At 46.6% G+C, this 20,258-nt stretch overlaps 3 protein-coding genes across 3 annotated transcripts; 1 reads left to right on the top strand and 2 right to left on the bottom strand.

The window, feature by feature from the left end:
- Nucleotides 1-879: 879 nt before the first annotated feature.
- Nucleotides 880-4,148, bottom strand: selenot2 (selenoprotein T, 2). The gene is made up of 6 exons (XM_062410756.1): nucleotides 3,922-4,148; nucleotides 2,653-2,763; nucleotides 2,443-2,569; nucleotides 2,271-2,358; nucleotides 1,846-1,981; nucleotides 880-1,218 (listed from the first exon to the last, which is right to left on the bottom strand). The coding sequence occupies exons 1-5, from the start codon at nucleotides 4,122-4,124 to the stop codon at nucleotides 1,860-1,862; spliced, it is 651 nt and encodes a 216-aa protein (XP_062266740.1). The 5' UTR covers nucleotides 4,125-4,148; the 3' UTR covers nucleotides 880-1,218; nucleotides 1,846-1,859.
- Nucleotides 4,149-5,042: 894 nt separating this feature from the next.
- Nucleotides 5,043-8,364, top strand: LOC133972949 (cytochrome c oxidase assembly protein COX18, mitochondrial). Its single transcript, XM_062410581.1, has 6 exons — nucleotides 5,043-5,480; nucleotides 5,713-5,813; nucleotides 5,926-6,080; nucleotides 6,149-6,264; nucleotides 6,337-6,444; nucleotides 7,504-8,364. The coding sequence occupies exons 1-6, from the start codon at nucleotides 5,073-5,075 to the stop codon at nucleotides 7,663-7,665; spliced, it is 1,050 nt and encodes a 349-aa protein (XP_062266565.1). The 5' UTR covers nucleotides 5,043-5,072; the 3' UTR covers nucleotides 7,666-8,364.
- Nucleotides 8,365-9,467: 1,103 nt separating this feature from the next.
- Nucleotides 9,468-20,197, bottom strand: polr2b (RNA polymerase II subunit B). Its single transcript, XM_062409639.1, has 25 exons — nucleotides 20,080-20,197; nucleotides 19,612-19,684; nucleotides 18,825-18,975; nucleotides 18,633-18,745; nucleotides 18,297-18,516; nucleotides 18,032-18,190; nucleotides 17,787-17,951; nucleotides 17,471-17,667; nucleotides 17,266-17,385; nucleotides 16,342-16,528; nucleotides 16,097-16,240; nucleotides 15,487-15,626; nucleotides 14,969-15,080; nucleotides 14,649-14,803; nucleotides 14,373-14,571; nucleotides 14,131-14,299; nucleotides 13,292-13,388; nucleotides 13,118-13,212; nucleotides 12,784-13,034; nucleotides 11,631-11,720; nucleotides 11,430-11,537; nucleotides 11,088-11,201; nucleotides 10,072-10,232; nucleotides 9,782-9,977; nucleotides 9,468-9,688 (listed from the first exon to the last, which is right to left on the bottom strand). Exons 1-25 carry the CDS (start codon nucleotides 20,096-20,098, stop codon nucleotides 9,599-9,601), a joined length of 3,525 nt encoding a protein of 1,174 aa, XP_062265623.1. The 5' UTR covers nucleotides 20,099-20,197; the 3' UTR covers nucleotides 9,468-9,598.
- Nucleotides 20,198-20,258: the final 61 nt, after the last annotated feature.

Below are 20,258 nucleotides of genomic sequence, written 5' to 3'. Positions count from 1 at the left end.
AGTAACAGGTAGCTCTTCTGACTTGAGTCCATGTTTAAACGCTGAGTCCAGACACTTTGGTTAACTGCAGAATAGATGGATTAGTAGAGCTGTGACTCTCTGTCAGCTACAGAGCAGAACCGAGGGCTGGTCTTATTTATTCTACCAATAATGAATAGAGCTTCTGGGTTTCTAAGTGTCTTCTGGTAATTTATCAGACTCTCTTTCCAGGCCAGGTTAAAATCATATTTACTGGTGGAATGCCACTTCCTCTCCAGCTTGCGTGATCTTTTACAACACGCGTTTCAGAATCAATCATGAAGCTAATGTCCTCTGGTTTACTTTCTTCTTTTCAGCATGTGACAGCATCAATGGTTGTTTTTAATGAGGCTGCCGTTCTATTAACCAAGTTATCAACTAGTGTGGGAGGGAAGCTGTGAGAACTTTCCTGTATTGTGCCGACACATGGCTGTGAGGTAAGTATAGAAGGATAAGCACAGACTGTAATAGAATTTCTGTCCCCAGGTATTCATGTTGCCCTAACCTGTCCACTGTTGTCCAAAAGTTTTCTCCATGTTGTCCACAAGTTTTCTTCATGTTGTCCTCAGGGTTAAATAAAGGAAACATTCAAACCTGTTTTCAAGTTCCACCTGCGACAATCAGGTTACATCTCTCAAGTCGACACTAGCTTTATTAACTCCAATACAAATCTATTTCACTGATCAATTCTCAAACCTGATTGATAATTTACAGGTGGATATTTTTGGGATGAAATATCAAACAGTAAATTATTTAAATCAATATTTTGTGTTAACGTGATTAATGTGATCAATAACTGGACCCTCACATTAAACGTCTGGGATGAGTTTGTTAGAAAAACCAACTGAAACTTTTATGTCATACATTTTAGATTTTATTTTGACAACGTTCATGAAAACAAACACTTCATCAGTTTATTTCTGTTTCCTGTCTGCTACTTCATGTTAGCATGAAGCTAACACTGGTACCTTACTAAATAAATAAAATAAGCCTGAACCAACAGTCTTCAGCATAAGCCACTGGTGACCAGGTGCATTGTGGGTACTGTATTGCTGAGCTGTGACCAGATGCAAAGGGAGCGCTCGTTTCGTGGCGAAGGGACATCCGGCCGGGCCCCGCAGAGTCTGCTTTAGGGCCAGTCCTTCATAAACGCCACCGGCTGAACGGCAACCTGAGCCGGGACACCTGAACGCACCACGGCTAGGGGAGGGAGACAGAGAGATTCTTTTAGAGAGTAACTTTCCTCCACAAATCTTAATACAGTCCAGCAGCATGAAGAGAGGAACCAGATGTGAAGCTTTAAAAAAGGAAGACAACTTCTTTGTGTGGACAGAAAAGACACACAAGTCGCTCTCAGTCTGACCGAGGACACTCAGGAAAACATTGACTGCTACGAGTCCGTGTACCGTTCAGTCAGAGTTAGTGCGGAAGTGATGGTGGAGCCGTGTATCGAGATCCTGCCCAGAATGATAATGTTTCTCGACCAATCCTGAGTCAAATAACTGATTCAAACCAAACTGATCAGAAACTTGAACAAACATTAGAGAGAGAAGAGCTGAAACAGAAACATCTTTGAACAACATTTATTTCATATTTACCTTGTTTTTTTTTGTTTGGTGCATGTCCCATCTGCTAACATGGAGAAATTGTATGACCTATACTGTAGCCAGCCACCAGGGGGCTGTCCAGATGATTTAACCCTAGGTTTAGTTTAGGGTTGGACCTTTAGTTGTAAAGGCTAGGATTAAGGGCTAGGGAATGTATTATGTTAATGAGTTTCCTTTCTACCATGGAGATACGTGTGTGTGTGTGTGTGTGTGTATTTACCTGTGTGTGTTGATCTAAGTGGAGGAGAAGGTCATGTGATCAACCTGGTTCATCTTCAGGTGGTTGTCGAGGATCTGACAAATCTCTTGGATGTTCGGGACGTAACCCGATTGAAGCTTCGACCAGATGGGAACATCTGAGAGACAGAGGGGACGATAATCATGGTAACACCAGGAAGTTACATTCAGAGAGGGGACGACTGGTTCACCTTTTAGATCCCTTGAAATTAGGCTGCATTTACTGGACAAAACTCAGGTTTCCTGGCAAGATGGCAGAGGCCATTATATCTATACCTCATATGGGTTAGGGTGAGGGTACCCTATTGTACTGAAGGAAAGGTTGGCATATTTGTAATTCGAATGTTACTTTTAACATTTTCAGACCCACCGTTCAGAGTTGTCATATTTTGGACCAATCCCACTCACCGTTCAGAGTGACCTCGAAGGCTCCAGTGGACAGGAAGTGAGTCTCCATCATGTTACAGACGAAGAAGGCCATGAGACAGGAGAAGATCTGAACAGAATCAGTGGAGGTGTCAGTTGTCACCATGGTAACCAGCTACAGCATCAGTTGCCACAGTAACGGAGGCGGTGGTACCTTGTTGTCTTGACTCCAGACCCAGGCCCGAGGCGTCTGGAGGCCGAGGAGCAGGAAGGGGTTCTGACCGCTGACGATCAGGAGGATGGAGATGAGCTTCAGGTAGGAGGTCATGTGACCGACACACCTGGGGGAGAGGGGGGGTTGAGATGATGAAGATCGTTCATGACCCTTCACCAAGTTTAACCTGCGGAGAGGTTTACAGCTCACCTGTTGAAGGGGGTGGGGGGGTGGTTCTCTCCCTCGATGCGGATGTCCGGGTACAGTCTGCTGATGGTGAGAGAGTAGTCCTGGAACACTTTGCTGTAACCTCAGGAGATACTGAACAAGAGGAGACACCTTAGCTGATGGGGAGAGCGTGGCCTAGGGGATAGAGCGGGTGTTCTGCAACAAGAAGGTTGCCGGTTCGAATCCCACTCTTTCCCATCTGCATGCCTAAGTGTCCTTGGCTCGATACTGAACCCCTAAATGTCCCCTCAGAAATTCTGAGTGTTCTAAAAATGTAAGTCGCTTTGGACAAAAGCGTCAGCTAAATGACATGTAATGTAATGTATCTGATGACCTCTGACCTCTACAGTTTCATCATGAACAAAAGTACAATTCGAAGAACTACGATTTCTTCTTGGCTTATTTCTCTTAAATGTGTTGAAATCTGTGTTAGTGAGCAGCTTCGTTCAAATAGTCAAGATTCTGATTATAGAGCAGGATCATTGATCCGAGGTGTCGTGGAAGCGTGTGATTGGCTAACTGCAGGACGGTCAACCAGAGCTACTGAACGTTAATTTCACTACTTTGTTTCTTCTCATTACAACTTTATTGAGAACTGACAACTAGACGTTATTTATTAAAATAAAGAGGCCATCTGATTAGTATTGATGCGTAATGATCAGTATTGATAAGTAATGATCAGTATTGATCAGTCATGATGAGTAATGATCAGTATTGATGAGTAATGATCAGTCATGATGAGTATTGATCAGAATTGGTCAGTATTGATCAGTATTGATGAGTAATGATGAGTAATGATCAGTCATGATGAGTATTGATCAGAATTGGTCAGTATTGATGAGTATTGATCAGTATTGATGATTAATGATGGGTAATGATCAGTCATCATGAGTATTGATCAGTGTTGATCAGTAATGGTCAGTATTGTTGAGTATTGATGAGTATTGATCAGTATTGATCAGTCATGATCAGTATTGATGAGCATTTGTCAGTATTGGTCAGTATTGATCACATTGGTCAGTATTGGTCAGTATTGATCAGTATTGATGAGTAATGATCAGTCATGATGAGTATTGATGAGTATTGATCAGTATTGATCAGTATTGATCAGTATTGGTCAGTTCTCAGTAAACATGCTCTCAGAGTGCTTTGAAGGTGGACACCTGACGGTTTCAAAGAGAATCACGCTGATGGATCATTGATCCGAGGTGTTAGCCTCTTAGCCGTTAGCCACCATGCTAACGAACTCACCAGTACTGGAACCGGAGCACCGGGCCGGTGTACACGGAGGGTTTGGCGGGTCTCTCGGGCTCCGTGTCCGAGGAGAGGCCGAGGGTGTCGGCAGCGGAGTGTCCGCGCTGAGGGCTCGATCTGCCGAGATACACGTCCCGGGCCGTGAGGGCGGTGAAGAGCAGCAGAGCCGCCAAGAGGCCGCCCTGACTATACTCCGCCATGTTGGACTGAGTCCCCGCTTCCGGTGCAGCACTTCACAATAAAAGAGACGAACACACACACACACACACACACACACGCACATGCACACGCACGCACACACGCACACATGCATGCACACACACGCGCACACACACACACACTTTTAGTAGTGGTTAACATTGGCAAAGTGATGTGCTTTATTGAGCAATTTATCGAATTGTATGAATATGGTTGTTTTCTCTTTCCGGTTAATATGTTTTTTGATAACGTTTTTTATCAGAATTATTAAGTAATTATTATGTATTATTTCTATAAAGATATAATGGTATGGTGTCTCTGTGACGGCTAACGTACGCGCCGCGGGCGGGTACACGGTGTGACGTCATAAGTGCGGGACGCTGCTTTGCCGGTGGATGGAGGGATGAAGGTGAAAGAAGAAGAATATGAAAGAATAAAAGATAAACTGACGTTTGACCGCTGACGTCACAAAGGTGCGTTCATCAGCCTTTTGTTCCGTTTATGCTGAAGTTCGTTTCCGGTCGTTTTTCCGGGTCAGGGTTCACCTGAGTCTGAATCCACCTTGTTTTCAGACGTAGACCACATCAGACCAGGTCCTGATCGAATCTTGTTTCCTGAGCAGACTCTTTGAAACTACACTTTGTGATTTATCTGTGAAAGTAGATCAGCAGGAAACAGAGGAGGAGCTGTTAAAGTGTGAGATCAGTGGATTTACAAAGTAGGGTCAGGGTTAGGGTCAGGGTTAGGGTCAGGGTCAGGGTCAGGGTCAAAGCAGTTCCAGTGAAAACCAGCAGGAGTCAAAGGACAGCTCGTGAACAGGTGACTGTGAGAGGAGCAGGGAGAAGGAGACCTGGAGGTGTGATGTGTTCAGGCTCTTCAGTAACCATCATGTTCGTTTCTGTGTTTCAGGGCCGAGGTGCGTGGGGGGGGGGGGGGGGGGTGTTGCGACCATGCTGGGTGTTGGGGGGTTGGCGAGGTCCGGTTTCCTGGAGCTCCGCCTCCTGCGGCGTCCCGCTCGAGGAGTCTGTTCTGCTGCGATCCACAGGAAGTCAGCAGCATGTGTCACCTGGTGTGCAGGAGCTGGTCCGCCCTCAGCCCGCCTCCTGCCTGTCAGGATGACGTCAGGTGTCGGCGGCGGTGATGTGGCGAGGGAGGCAGCAGGTGTGGTTCCAGGATCATCCGGCTGGTACGGCAGCCTGGCGGACTCGGCTCCAGTTCACCTGCTGGAGCACCTCCTGGTGAGCGTGCAGCAGGGCAGCGGGTTGCCCTGGTGGCTGAGCATCGTGGCGGTGACGTTCTCGGTCAGGACGTTCATCACGCTGCCGCTGGCCGCCTACCAGATGGTCATCATCTCCAAGGTCAGTTGAGGTCGATGGCGGGCTGATGCATCATCTGATCCTATTTCTATCAATATACACTATAGATCAGTCCCGTTATGAGCAGCTGATGATTATTGATTCCTCATCAATTTGAGTGTGTTAGTTCAGTCTCTATGACGAACAGATCCAACAAGCAGGAAGTCAGTGGCACGCTCATGAGGTGCCTGGTAGTCCATCATGGTACCAGCAGTAACCTCCAGGTGATGTGCAGGTGGAGGCGCTGCAGGCGGAGATCTCTGAGCTGGCCAAGAGGCTTCGCTACGAAGTGTCCGTCCGAGCAAGAGAGAGAGGCTGGACGGAGAAACAGAGCAGGTAACAAATAATCCAACCAACAAACAAGCAAACAAACACACGTGTCTCTCCACTGTCTGTTTGTCTGTTGCTCTCTGGGATGCTCTGTGATGCTCTGGGATTCTGTGTCCAGGTTCCAGTTCCAGAAGAACCTGCGTCGTCTCGTGTCTCAGCTCTACGTCAGAGAGAACTGTCACCCCTTCAAAGCCAGTCTGCTGGTCTGGGTTCAGGTTCCTCTGTGGGTCAGTCTCTCTCTGGCGCTCCGAAACCTGAGCCTGCATGAGTCTGGTAAGTGTCTGGGTCAGAGTCTGGATCAGTGCTGGACCAGGACTTAAACCTGTGTATTATCTGTGCAGCGGTGCAGTGTGATCTGGCAGCAGGGGGCGCTCTGTGGTTCCCTGACCTTTCATCGCCTGACTCCACCTGGATCCTGCCGCTCGGTGTGGGACTCATCAACCTGCTTCTCGTGGAGGTCAGTCTGTCATCAGCTGTGTGATCACATGACCCGTGACAGCATGATCCTACTTCCTGTTTTCTTCTGTAGGTTTTTTCTTTGCAGAGACCGAATCCGACTCGTTTCCAGAAGCTGCTGCTGAACTTCATCCGAGGGTTTTCTGTCCTGATGGTTCCCATCGCTGCCACTGTCCCCTCGGTGAGTCCGTCTCTTTCTGCTGGTTCTTCTTCTTGGTCCGGTCAAGGTGCTTTAGCACCAGACTGCTCTACTTCTCTCCCTGGGTTAGGGAGATCAGTTGTGTGTGTGTTTGTCTGTTGTTCACACACGCCGGTGGATTTGTTTCAAAATAAATTCATTCTGCAAAAACTAAAAAAAGGGTTTGTGGCGCTGTACAGCCAATCAGTGTCCCCCCCCCCCCCCCCCCCTCTCTGTCCCCTCGCACAAGCTGACTGTCCATCCATCACAAATGTGAAAAGAAGAGTTGTTATTGTGAAACATCTGCGGGGGGGGGATACTCATTCTGTGTAGTGCTGGTATTTATTTGAGGAAACAAGATTATTATTATTATACATAGAAATATACATAGAATATACATAGAAATATTCATATTTATGACCATATTCAAGTCAAACCTTTGTAAAAACAGCAGTAGCAGAACTCTGCAGAATATATAGTTGAACTGATAAATATTGTGCATGGAACAGATGCTGTAAATAAGATATGATTAAGATATGTTTATTTATACCAACACATGCACAGACATGCACTACACACTCATGCAGGTAGGGAAATGTAACCTCTGCTTTTGACCCATCTGGTGCAGGACACACAGAGCAGTGAGCGACCATGTACGGCGCTCGGGGAGCAGATGTTGGGGGAGTAAGGTGCCTTGCTCAGGGGCACTAGACAGGGTAGGGAGACTCTTGGATTTTTGGACGGATCAATCCAGGTTCGTCTTTTGTTGTCTCTCCGTGGAGTCGAACCAGAGACCTTCTCTGCCCATAGTCCAAGTTTCTGCCACTAGACCACCGCCTCTCCCCAGTACATGTACATGTTACAGATATGTTTTTGTGACTTACTCTGACTGAGGGTGCAGCTGTTCTCTGGATCAGGATGAGTTCGTTATGAACTCTGGATATATGGGGGGGGGGGGGGGCATTGCAGCTCTTCTCACTCCAGCACATTTCACAGAAGGTTTTATTGTGAAAGTCCTGCAGAGATGTTGCGTCTCTAACTTATGTGTTTTCTTTTTCACAGAGCTTGTCTCTGTACTGGTTCATCTCCAGTCTCATTGGATTCAGTCACAACCTCCTCCTTCGTTCTCCTGCGATTCACAAACTCCTCAAACGACCACTTCCTGGATCAGAGACTCCGTACAGAGACCTGCTTTCAGCCCTCGTCAACAAATACCGCAAATAAATAAACAGTACTGCAAATCATATGCTGTGAAAAACGGGAAAACAAATCCCAGTCATCAAGTCAGACCGTTTTCTTGTATCGTCGTTGAGACGAGAAAACAAACGATGTCACAGCATTTTTTTAATCCTTGTGTTTTTGAACAATGACCTCCGTTGAACACTTTGTTTTAACTGAAGTGAGAGAAACTCCATCGCCTAACTTCCTGTTACATGTTTGTTGAAACGATAGAAATCTGGAACTGAAAATCAAACAGGAAGTGAATCAGAGCGATGAAGTTTTATTTTGATTCTCAACCTCAGCCCCAGAGGAGCAGCCAATCAGAGGACAGCATTTCTCCATCGACTGATGTCAGTGAACTCAAATGATAAAAACTGCGGTGGTTATCCGAGTGACCTCTGACATCAACAGAGCTGCTGCTCATTGGATGTTAGATGGTGATGATACTGGGTGTCTTCCCTCAGGTCCTCAATGGGAGGAAGAAGATGGGGCTTCTTCCTGGAGACAAAGACAATCTGTTGATTCAGAAGAGAGGAGGACCAGAGAGAGCTCAGTATGTTTACACCGGGGATCAGAGAGAAATGACATGGGAGCTGTTGGTTTCTCTATAAAGTTGAAGGTCTTGAGGTTCAAGGTAAAGAGCTTTGAGATAATGTATATTATGGTTTGGTGCTATACAAATAAAATTGATTTGAATTTCAATCCTGTCTCTGTTCCTTTAAAATTGAGTTCCTGAGAGCTACTGGTGGGAAGTGAATAAACACGAGCACAGAGGCTTATGGTATAGTGTGTACAGCCGTGGCCGAAGTTTTGAGAATGACACAAGTATTGGTTTTCAGAAAGTGTGTTGCTTCAGTGTTTTAGGATCTTTGTATCAGATGTTACTATGGTAGAACAATGACTTCAAGCACCACCCTCCTTTCAAAGCTTCCAGTCTGTTCTTCTGTCTCAACCAGTTGACAGAGTGATCTCCAGCCTTGTCCTCATCAACACTCTCCCCTGTGTTAACAAGAGAAGCCCTCTCATGTCAGCTGGTCCTTTTGAGGCAGAAATGCAGTGGAAATGGTTTTTTGGGGATTAAGTTCATTTTCATGGCAAAGAGGGACTTTGCAATTAATTGAAATTCATCTGATCACTCCTCATAACATTCTGGAGTATATGAAAATTGGCATCATGAAAACTGAGGCAGCAGACTTTGTGAAAATGAACATTTGTGTCACTCAAAACTTTTGGCCACAGCTATAGGTAAAATATATATATTTGGGACTGTGTCTTGCCCAAGGGCACTTCGGCATGCAGATGGGTTATTTACATAATTTGCTTTCAGACCTGAGCTCCTCAGTTCTCTGGATCTTCTCTGGAGGATCACACTCAGTTCCTCCTCCTCCTGAGCTCCTGTATAAAGTCTTGTCAGGTGATGTAAACATGATCACATGACCCGCAGCAGAGGTAACAGGTCACTTCCTGTGTGTGTCTGCCCCCCCCCCCCCCCCCCCCCGGTTGCTCCACCTCTCACCTGAACCATGAGGAGGATCTGATGCTGAGTTGTTCAGCTGTGAAACAAACTCTGGAATAGTCATATCTGAAAACGGCTTTCGATACAAATACTGTAGATGCAGAAATTTAGACTTAGTTTTGAGGACAGTCAGTTTAATGAGTGTAAGGGTTAGCTAGGGTGAGTGTTCAGCTAATAACTTGAAATATTAATTGCAGTTTCGTTTGGACATAATTGACTTTTTCTTGTTTGAGAATAAATCATTCAGTTGGTGATGACTTGAACCAATGAGAAGTCAGAGACTGAACCATGTGATCCAAAAATTCAGTTTTATTCAACTTCTACAAAAACAAAGCGAGACAACATTTAACTGCGATGACATCACACTCAAGTACTTCCTGCTGATGAGTCACAGGAAGTCGTTGGATTGGCTGAGCCATTTTACGATGTCATCATACGAGGGGCGATGCTCATCGACATCAACTCCTGGAAAAGAAGTTTACAGGCGTACGGCATCCGCACCAGAGAGATCTGACCACGCCCACAAACAAAGAGGACACATCAGACACAGTCAGCAGCAGAACGTGTAGCTCTGTGTTGTGATTGGTTACTGATCAGGCCTACCTGTGTCTTGTTGCGGCAGCCTCGACACTCGTACGTGTGCGTCCGTGTGTTGGCGATGGCCATCAGTCCACACAGGTTACACACGTGGACTTGATACGGATCCGACGCCTCGAACAGACGCTCTTTGAGGAACTGAGCCGCTCCGTGAGCGATTTGACAATCACGCTCCATCTCCCCGAACCGCAGGCCGCCATCACTGAGACGGACAAGTGAGAGACAGGTCAACAGGTGAGACCCGAAGGACAGATGAGAGACAGACAGGTGACACCGACTGGTTCCGTATGTCTCACCGGGATCGTCCCTCCATCGGCTGCCTGTTGAGGATCTGGACCGGGCCCCGGGCCCTGGAGTGGATCTTGTCGTCCACCATGTGCTTGAGACGCTGATAGTACGTGGGACCGATGAAGATCTGAGACGTGAGCTTCCTCCCGGTGAAGCCGTTATACAGAACCTGCTCACAGATCAAGAATCAGTCTCCTGCCCGTGTGGGTTAGTTACATCAGTGAGGTGATAAGTTAGATAAGTAACTTCGTTAAATTAGTTAGTGGGTAGACACGTGTTGAGGTTCATTCAGGATTATCCCAGCATGCACCGAGGCAGAGGTGGGGACCCTAAAGGCCTAATTATAGTCCTGCGACTGCAGCCGCTGAAGGCCACGCAGCTGCATCGACGGACTCGTTTTGGTTTATACTTCTCTAACGTGCTGCGCGTGTTGCAACGCAGTTCACCACCAGGACACTAGGCGGAGTAACGTTGTTTGTCGAAGACAAAACACACAAAGAAGAAACGTCTTCTTCTTCGTCGACTGTTTATTTACATCGCCACTCCGGCTCCTCAGAGCCTCTTCCTGGCGGACAGATCCTCCAGTCAGTGACGGGTTATACAAGTGGTCATACTTTCAGATCTCTTCTGCCAAGTGCTCTTCTATTTGGTCCATATTCGTTCTTCTAAATCTTCCGTGTTTTCCGCGTATTGTGGGGCATGGAACCGGAAACTAGACTCCGGACGGGATGTAGTAAGCCGACCAATCACAGCCTGGTGGGCTGCGTGAAGCTCACGTCGCTTTGTCGTGTAGTTAGAAAAAGTGTCGGACGCACGCAAGCGGCCAGAGGGCTCGAAAGGGGCGTGTTGCGTGTCTTGCGTGTGTTGCGTGCAACCCGACTATAATTTGGCCTTAAGCCTTTCTCTGGTTAGGGTTAGGGTTAGTTCAGATATCAGTGACATCACAGTGATGTCATCACTCTGACAGCTGCAGGGTGGGTGTTCACTTGTTTAAACAGGATTAATGTGGTGACCTCATGCTGACCTCATTTCCTCTCAGGTGGTATCCGTACTCCGACAGCAGGTTCGACACTTTCTGGACGTTCACGGCGTCGTTGAACGGCGTCGCGTCACCGATCTCACCTTTGTTCGCCGACACCTGAAACAAGCCAAAGTAAATATGTTAATGACATGAAGTCACTGTTTGTTCAAGTGTCACACGTGTGCATGTGACTCCATCAGCTGCAATCAGCAGAGACGTTGGTCATAACACACATCCTTCACAATAAAAGCTCTATTCAGCCTTTTATAAGAGACATACTATAAACGTGTTACACTGGTCACGCTACAGTCATGCTTTGTTAACAGACATGATGAGGATCAGTACCTTGCCCTGCAGACACTCGATCAGATGGCCGACCGTCATTCTGGACGGGATGGCGTGAGGATTGATGATGATGTCAGGTGTGATTCCCTCACAGGTGAACGGCATGTCCTTCAAAACAAACATCACAACTTTAGAGTCACACCGAGTCCACAGACACACAATCAGTCACACAATCAATCAGCAGACCAGCTTCCTGTTTACCTCCTGTCTGTACTGGATCCCACAGGTTCCCTTCTGTCCGTGTCGGCTGGCAAACTTGTCTCCGATCTGAGGAATCCGGACCGAGCGCACCTGCAGGAGAGGAAGTCCGTCAGAGACACGCCCCCATTCTGTCAGGTGTGGTGTCAGGTGTTGTGTTAGGTGTGTTGTGTCAGGTGTTGTGTCTGATGTTGTGTTCTCTCAGGTGTGTTGTGTCAGGTGTTGTGTTCTCTCAGGTGTGTTGTGTCTGGTTTTCTCTCAGGTGTGTCACATGTTCTGTGAGGTATTGTGTCCGGTGTGTTCTCTCAGTTGTGTTGTGTCTGGTGTGTTCTCTCAGGTGTGTTCTCTCAGGTGTGTTGTGTCTGGTGTGTTGTGTCTGGTGTGTTGTGTCTGGTGTGTCACATGTTCTGTGAGGTGTTGTGTCTGGTGTGTTCTCTCAGGTGTGTTCTCTCAGGTGTGTTCTCTCAGGTGTGTTCTCTCAGGTGTGTTCTCTCAGGTGTGTTCTCTCAGGTGTGTTCTCTCAGGTGTGTTCTCTCAGGTGTGTTCTCTCAGGTGTGTTCTCTCAGGTGTGTTCTCTCAGGTGTGTTCTCTCAGGTGTGTCACATGTTCTGTGAGGTGTTGTGTCCGGTGTGTCGTGTCCGGTGTGTTCTCTCAGTTGTGTTCTCTCAGTTGTGTTGTGTCAGGTGTGTCACATGTCCTGTGAGGTGTTGTGTCCGGTGTGTTCTCTCAGGTGTGTTCTCTCAGGTGTGTTGTGTCTGGTGTGTTCTCTCAGTTGTGTTCTCTCAGTTGTGTTGTGTCTGGTGTGTTCTCTCAGGTGTGTTCTCTCAGGTGTGTTCTCTCAGGTGTGTTGTGTCTGGTGTGTTCTCTCAGTTGTGTTCTCTCAGTTGTGTTGTGTCTGGTGTGTTCTCTCAGGTGTGTTCTCTCAGGTGTGTTGTGTTCTCTCAGGTGTGTTCTCTCAGGTGTGTTCTCTCAGGTGTGTTCTCTCAGGTGTGTTCTCTCAGGTGTGTTCTCTCAGGTGTGTTCTCTCAGGTGTGTTCTCTCAGGTGTGTTCTCTCAGGTGTGTTCTCTCAGGTGTGTTCTCTCAGGTGTGTTGTGTCTGGTGTGTTCTCTCAGGTGTGTCACATGTCCTGTGAGGTGTTGTGCTGTGTCCCCTCACCCGGATCTTGCAGAACTTGTAGCCCTCCTGATTCAGGGTCACCATCACCTGGTCCACGATGCCTGTCTCGCTGGTCCTGAGGAAGGTGCTGCAGTCCCTCTTTGTGTAGCGCCGGTTGGTGCTGTCCAGCTCGTCGTCGTTCTCCGGCAGCGTCACCGTCTTCCCGATGATCACGTCCTCACCGGACACACGGACGCCGGGTGCGATCAGCCCATCGTCATCCAGCTTGTCGTAGATGGCGTGCCTCATACCTGGAGATGATTGTGTTGTAACGTTAGCCCCGCCCACCACCAACAACAACCACTTGTGACTGGACGTGTTCACCGGTTCTCACCCTGACAGGTTTCACGGGTCGGCTTCTCGAAGATTTCCTCCTGATCGAAACCTTTCTTTGACTCCTGCTCTTTGTAGGATCGATAGAAAACCGACCTGGAGGACCAAACCACAGCTTCAGACAAAGTGAGGACCGACCGCTCCCAGCTGTTGTGTAACAACGTCAGAGACTCACCTGAAGAAACCTCGGTCCACGGCCGACCTGTTCATGATCACAGAGTCCTCCTGGTTGTATCCTGTGTACGATGCAATCGCCACGATGGAGTTGATCCCTGAAAACAGATTTCAGTAAGAGACGTGCTGACCTTTGACCTGAAGCACAAACTCACCTGGTTGGAGGTAAGAATGAAACTTATCTAAAAGTTGATGTTAGAAGAAAAAACTGTTCCTCAACTTTCACTGGAACATTTAGTAATAATAAATAAACTAAATCTTTGAGCTTCACTGTTCAGAGGACATTTCACTTCTTAGGCTGTTTTCAGACTTGACCTCCGAAGTCAAAAGGAACTTTGTGATTCAGACTGTTCAACGAGTAGTGCAGTTTCCCCAGCTCCAAATAAATGTAAGAGGCAAGTAACTTAACACAACACAAATACACATAATAGAAAAGACCTAAAGACAAACTAAGCAGAGGTTTCCCTTCACACTAACCCGCAGGTCTAAAAGTCTCATGTCCGTTAATCTGGAAACAGGCAGAAGAGAACGTTTCACTTAAGTCTCTGTTGCTCTCTCTAGAGCTGAAGGATTCAAATTACATTTATAATCATCATTAATATTATATGAACTGTTGCTGCCTTCATTAATAACATGTCTACATCGAAAATCGTATTATTTCCATTATAACGAGTTAGAGGTACCCCCCCCCCCCCCCCCGCATTGCCTCTCAGTCCTCAGAGCTGCTCATTGTTTCTCTAATTTTAAGGGTATCGACCTTCATATTTAAAAAGCCCTGAGAAAATGTGTACTATGTACAGATGTGGTTCCATCCAGATGCTGACTCTCAAGGTGAGATACCTGCAGGAAGCTCTCTGAAGCGCAGGTACTCCATGGATCGGGTGGTGACCAGTGGTTTCTGAGGGTAGTACAACACGTGAGCCAGTGTGTCCATTCGGACGTGGAAGTTGGTGATGTACACGCCCATGGCCTGTTTACCCATCGCAGACTGGTACGTGTTCCTGGGAGACTGATCAACAAAGAGTTTTCAGATGATCGTCAACACGTCACAGGATCTGAAGTCAAAACCTTGCTCCTCGTACCTGGTTGTGGTCGGGGAACGGAATGATGGAGGCACACACTCCGAGGATCATGGACGGGTGAATCTCACAGTGAGTATAGGTGGAACAGTAGGCCACGCCCTTCTCCTGGAGGTCATCAGGGGTCATGGCGAGCATCACCGTCTCTTCCTCCAGAGTGTCAATGTACTCAACCACACCGCTCGCCACCAAGTCCTGCCAACTGAGCGTCACAACAACCGCACATCAACGACCGCTGCTCAGGAGCAGGAAGTCTCCCGGGGCCTCCGACTGTCTCACCTGTAGTTGTTGTACTCCCGTTCCTTCAGCTGGTCGATGTGGCGTCTCTTCAGCAGCAGCTTCTGTTTCTCCACGATCAGCAGCGGCCGGCAGATCCGTCCGGCGTCCGTGTAGATTCTGATCTCACGTTCTCTGATGTCTCTGATCATCGACACCTGAAAGGTTTGGAACCCGGTCACGTCATCGATATGTGTGACAGTAGGAGGGAGGCTCCGATTGATTAGAGTGGTATGGTATACGCTCTGGAGTATACTGTGGTGCGGTATATGTCCTGGACTATAGGATGGTATGTATGTGTCCTGAGATGTGGATTGGCTCACCTCGGACACAATGATGTCCATCTGTCTGCGGAGTTTCCTCAGTGTGTTCATCAGCTGTTCAGGATCTTTGTGGATTCCGACCCAGCAGCCATTGACAAAGATCTTAGTGGCACTAAATCAATGAAAGGGTTAGGGTTAAAAACTAATATGACTCACATGTAAAGTTCAGTGTTACTATAATCTAAATATAACTGATATTAGTCATTAATTACTGATAATCTGGCAATGCACAGGTTCTTGTTGAAGTTTAAGCTAACAGAAAAGAACTGAACATATTGTGGATGTTTCAGTAGAATACTGCCACCTGCAGGTCAGCTTGAGACATGAACTTCATTCGTAAACGAAAATCTAAACCAAAACAACAAATCAAAAAATTTGAAGGACAAATTACATGAATACAACAAAACCTTGTTTGCATTGTAAGTATATGCTTCCTTAGTTTCTGATGACTAGTTAGATTTTAATTGATTAACTAGTTATTTCTGAAAGATGTAAAATAAGAAACGGAGGTGACTGACTCTGCGATGGCGGCAGGTGAGATCTCCTCAAGGTTCTCCATACTCCACTCCTCCAGAAACTCCAGGATGGGAGACGGCTGAGAGCCCACGGAGATGTAGGCCATGAGGGCCAAGTTCTTCACCAGACCCACAGCGTGACCCTGAAACCGCGTGACCATCAAAACATTCATCAACCTGATCATCAACACGTTCACCTACGTGATCATCAACACACAAAATGTTAGAAGTCGATACAGAGAGCATGAAATTCCACGATTCTCGATACCACAGTAAAAATCTAAAACAAAACAATAAATCCCTGCTACTTCAAAACACGCTAAAATATAAAAAATAAATACAAAATACAAAAAACAACAGTTGTTCTGTAACCTTCAAGTGATAAGAACAAAGAAAAGACTATTACAACAGAACAGTGGGAGGTAGGACAATGACACACCTCCTATCATCAGGTGGAGCTCAATGACTAGAAATCAACTCGGTACCGATGTACCCTGATCAATATCTGAGGCTCAGGTGGAGTTTAGATTATACTCACCAGCAGCTGCAGGATTTACTAAGGCCCATTTGGAGCTCTCGAGTTAAACTGGAGTTTTGTGAGTCGTGTTTTTACCTCTGGCGTCTCGGCCGGACAGACCATCCCCCAGAGTGTGTTGTGTAGCTGTCGAGGTTTCGCCAGTTTTCCATCTCTGCCGATCGGAGAGTTGACTCGACGAAGGTGAGACAGAGTCGACGCAAAGGTCAAACGGTTCAACACCTACGAACCACAAACACACAACCTGAGGACGTGATCCAGTCTGAGAAAGACACACCTGTCCCACTGAGCACGTCATTGAATGATGAACTGTGTGATCTCACCTGTGACACTCCAGCTCTGGCCTGATGAGCTTTCTTCACGTCGCCCCAGTTTCCAGTGGCGAGTGAATACTTGAGTCCGTCAGAGATGATTCTGGTTTTAATGGCGAGTTCCAGGTTGAAGTCTTTTCCTCTGTCGATGAACTTCTGAGCGTAAATTCTGATTTCCTTCAACAGATTCTTAAACATCCTGAAAAAACAACACCAGGAAGTTATTTACGTTAATGAAAACACTACAACAACAATAACACACAACACAACCTAGCTCAAACAAGTAAGGATGTCACAATAGTCTTTGGTACCAACTGTCATTTGTACAGTAGCGTAGGTACCGTGCAGTATCAGAATCACACACTTTGTAGGTCCGGCCCTCATCTTAACTAAGATGTTACACAACAACCAGGCCAAGGTTTTCCCGGAGTGCAGTTTAATTACTAAAGCAAAGCAGGCTATTAAAATTCTTAACATATTTTGTATGAATTACACCTGTAGCATTTTAAATCAATCATCTGTGTTGTGATCATCTATCATCTATCCATCTATCAGTAGCACAGGTCATGAGTGAAGCCCCACCCTCTGAACAGAAACACACCATCAACATGCAAACTAACACAACACTAACTTTCATAAAGTATGATTAATAAAGTATCTATCCATCTATCAGTAGCACAGGTCATGAGTGAAGCCCCACCCTCTGAACAGAAACACACAATCAACATGCAAACTAACACAACACTAACTTTCATAAAGTATGATTAATAAAGTATCTATCCATCTATCAGTAGCACAGGTCATGAGTGAAGCCCCACCCTCTGAACAGAAACACACCATCAACATGCAAACTTACACAACACTAACTTTCATAAAGTATGATTAATAAAGTATCTATCCATCTATCAGTAGCACAGGTCATGAGTGAAGCCCCACCCTCTGAACAGAAACGCCAGCAGAGGCCCAGCGAGGTCCAGCCTCTTGTTGCCATAGTGATCTCTGTCGTCCAGCTCCCGTCGGCCCAGAGCCGCGAGCAGCAGCCGGTGGACCATGTACCTGAGAACACACACACACACAGTTAACAACACACAGTCACACAGAGTCACACACACAGTCCCAGGGGACGTGCACCAGCACTCACCCGAGGAAGTAGGCCTTCTTGGTCTCACAGAAGTCGCTGACCCCGACGTGAGGCAGCATCTCTTTCTGCAGAACTTCTCGAGCGTATTTGATTCGCCGCTCCTTCGTCACTCCGGGCTTCGCTCCTCTGGAGCCGATGAAGTTCAGCGCCACGTTCTGCTCCTGGATCACAAACGCTTCGTCCAGAGACGGCTTGACCTGGAAATACAGTGACATCACCGCTGACATCACAGCTTTGCAGGCGCCACTTTGTTGACCGCCTGTAAACGGATCGTGTCTCAATCAGTAATTGATCCATAAACCATAATCAAACTCACCATCTCCATCATCTCTGGGTCGTCGAAGTCGTAGATGATGTGTTCCAGGATGTCTCTGTCCGACACGAAGCCCAGCGCCCGGAACACGATGATGATGGGAACTTCCTGTCTGATGTACGGCAGCGTGGAAACGATCCTCTGACCGATGGCGCTCTTCTTCACTCCCTAAAGAGACGAGGAGCTGGTCAGTAAGAAGACATGGATCGGTGATTGATCGATATCCCGATCGGCTGGTCGGGACTCACCTGTCCTCCTCTCGCCATCATGCTGACCCAGATGGTGCTGGTGGGACGAGACGAGTTCTCCAGACACGAGCGGCACTCGGCCGTGTACGCGTACTTCGAGTCCTTCTTGGCAAAGACGTACACGGTGTTGGTCGCCATCTTCTCCTGAGCAATCAGCACCTGAACAAAATAAGTACACAACATGTTTACGTACAACACAACAAGTTCACGAGAGTTACACACCACAACATGCACACAGATCTTTAAAGAACAGTTCACAGCTTACCTTCTCGGAGCCGTTGATGATGAAATAGCCGCCGGGGTCGAGCGGACACTCGTTGAGCTCACACAGGTCTCGATCCGTCAGACCACTCAGCAGGCAGTAGGTGGAGCGAAGCATGATGGGAATCTTCCCAATGAAAGTCTTCTGGTGTTGTGTCTGCAGCTGCTCCTCCCCCTCCTTTATTATGGTCTTTGTGATGTCAACATACAGAGGGGCGGAGTACCTGAGGCAGTCACACATAGAACCATGGACAACATTAATTACAAAACGACTTTGGGAAATTTGTAATTTATCAATTAATTAAATGTAAATATTGAGGGCGGGGCCTGCAGGACCTACGTCAGGTTTCGTAGTCGGGCTTCGTTGGGCATCATGGGAGACGGCGCTCCGTCTCTCTCCCAGTGCGTCGGCTTCGACAGGTAGATCTGCTCAAACTTCAGCAGGTAACGAGGCTGCAACAGGAAACAGGTCAGTGTGACCTCACAACAGCTGCAATCATTTGACCACACTTCCTGTTCAGCCTCCACTCACCGGCTCCTCCACCTCCCCCGATGTGTGCTGGGCTTCAGCCTGCAGGTCGATGGGCGGAGCGTCCTCCACGATCCTCTGAACCGACATCTGGATGAACTCATCGAAGGAATCCAGCTGCTGCCGCACCAAACCCTTCTCGTCAAAATAAGAGCTGCAATAAAACCAAGAGGGTTTTCAGACTTAGAGCAGGAATCAGAGCTTCCATTAAGACGTCTCAATATTATATACCAACCCACTGTCCATCCCTTTACTGGCTACACTAGCCTCATGCACAGACTTTACCACTACATATTCAAAATATATTTAGATGTTTATATATATTTTTTTCTTCTGTTTTTACATATATACAGTTTATATTTTATTTACTATCCACTCCTGCAGCACAATAACACTTTCCTACTGGACACAATCACATCATAGCATTCCTGTATCTGTAAATATGTTCTCTGTATGTGATTTATGTGATTTAAGTATGTGTGTCGGTGATGTGTTAAGTGTACAAGCTACTGGATGATCTGAATTTCCCTCAGGATTATTAAAGTATCTATCTATCCATCTTTCTCCATCCATCTATCTATCTATCTAAATGAATCAAACTGATGTGAGATAAATCACTGCTGTCTGATTTATTCTTTATTGAATTGCATGTTTTGAAAAGGAAGTTAAACGTCACTGATCTTCAAAACAAAAGTGTGTTGTGTCTAATGGACAGCAGTGGCACCTTTCAGAGTAAAGCTCGATCTGTTGTGACCCATCAATGATATCGATGAGGATCAGGAGAGTTTACCTGATGACGATCCAACACGCTTCCTGCCACAGGTCCGGAGTGATTTCATCTTCATCTTCATCATATTGATTATCTGACAAACAAACAGGAAGTGATATCACTGAGCGACTTCTGCCATGTGTTGGAAGTGAACATAATTAGATATTTATAGAAGTAGTAAATAACATAAGTAAATAGTTAAACGCGCAACGTAACGAAGTAGCGAGACATCAAGTAACTAGATAACAGAAGACCAGAGTCCGTTTGACGTCACAGTTTGTCTGAGTGAACTTCATCTTCTTTATTAATACGTGTTTGTTTATGTGATCCTTTATTAGCAGTTTGTAGCATGTTAGCATTTTAGCTCAAACAAAGCACCGCACTTATAGCATTATCTGCTGATAGCATCCGCCCATCTGTTTTCACGCTAGCCCTAGCTGCTAGCCGCTAACGAACGAGAAGCTAACCGTTGTTCCCAGTGAAACTCACCTTCGTCCTGATCGTACATGTTTATATTAAAATCTCTGAATAAAACTCAGACTCAACGTCGCGACCCACAGCGCGCGCAGAAAATAAACGTCACTTCCTCCTTCTTCTTCTTAACTCCGTTTACCGGCGGGTCTTGAGCTCTATACCGCCACCTGCTGTTCAAGAGGGTGTAACATCTT

This window comes from Platichthys flesus, chromosome 2, assembly GCF_949316205.1.
Source record: "Platichthys flesus chromosome 2, fPlaFle2.1, whole genome shotgun sequence".
NCBI lineage: Eukaryota > Metazoa > Chordata > Actinopteri > Pleuronectiformes > Pleuronectidae > Platichthys > Platichthys flesus.
The sequence above is the reverse complement of the archived record's forward strand: the minus strand, read 5'-3'. Positions and strand labels throughout refer to the sequence as shown.

Bases quoted from the DNA above. Each gene is read 5' to 3' on its own strand.
- LOC133972949 (XM_062410581.1), top strand. From the start codon at position 5,073: ATGCTGGGTGTTGGGGGGTTGGCGAGGTCCGGTTTCCTGGAGCTCCGC. The intron at 5,481-5,712 runs GTCAGTTGAGGT...GGTGATGTGCAG, and splicing joins AGATGGTCATCATCTCCAAG to GTGGAGGCGCTGCAGGCGGA. The intron at 6,081-6,148 runs GTAAGTGTCTGG...TTATCTGTGCAG, and splicing joins CCTGAGCCTGCATGAGTCTG to CGGTGCAGTGTGATCTGGCA.
- polr2b (XM_062409639.1), bottom strand. The intron at 18,746-18,824 runs GTGAGTGGAGGC...TTCCTGTTGCAG, and splicing joins CGGGGGAGGTGGAGGAGCCG to CCTCGTTACCTGCTGAAGTT. The intron at 13,035-13,117 runs GTGAGAACCGGT...AATCATCTCCAG, and splicing joins GACCCGTGAAACCTGTCAGG to GTATGAGGCACGCCATCTAC.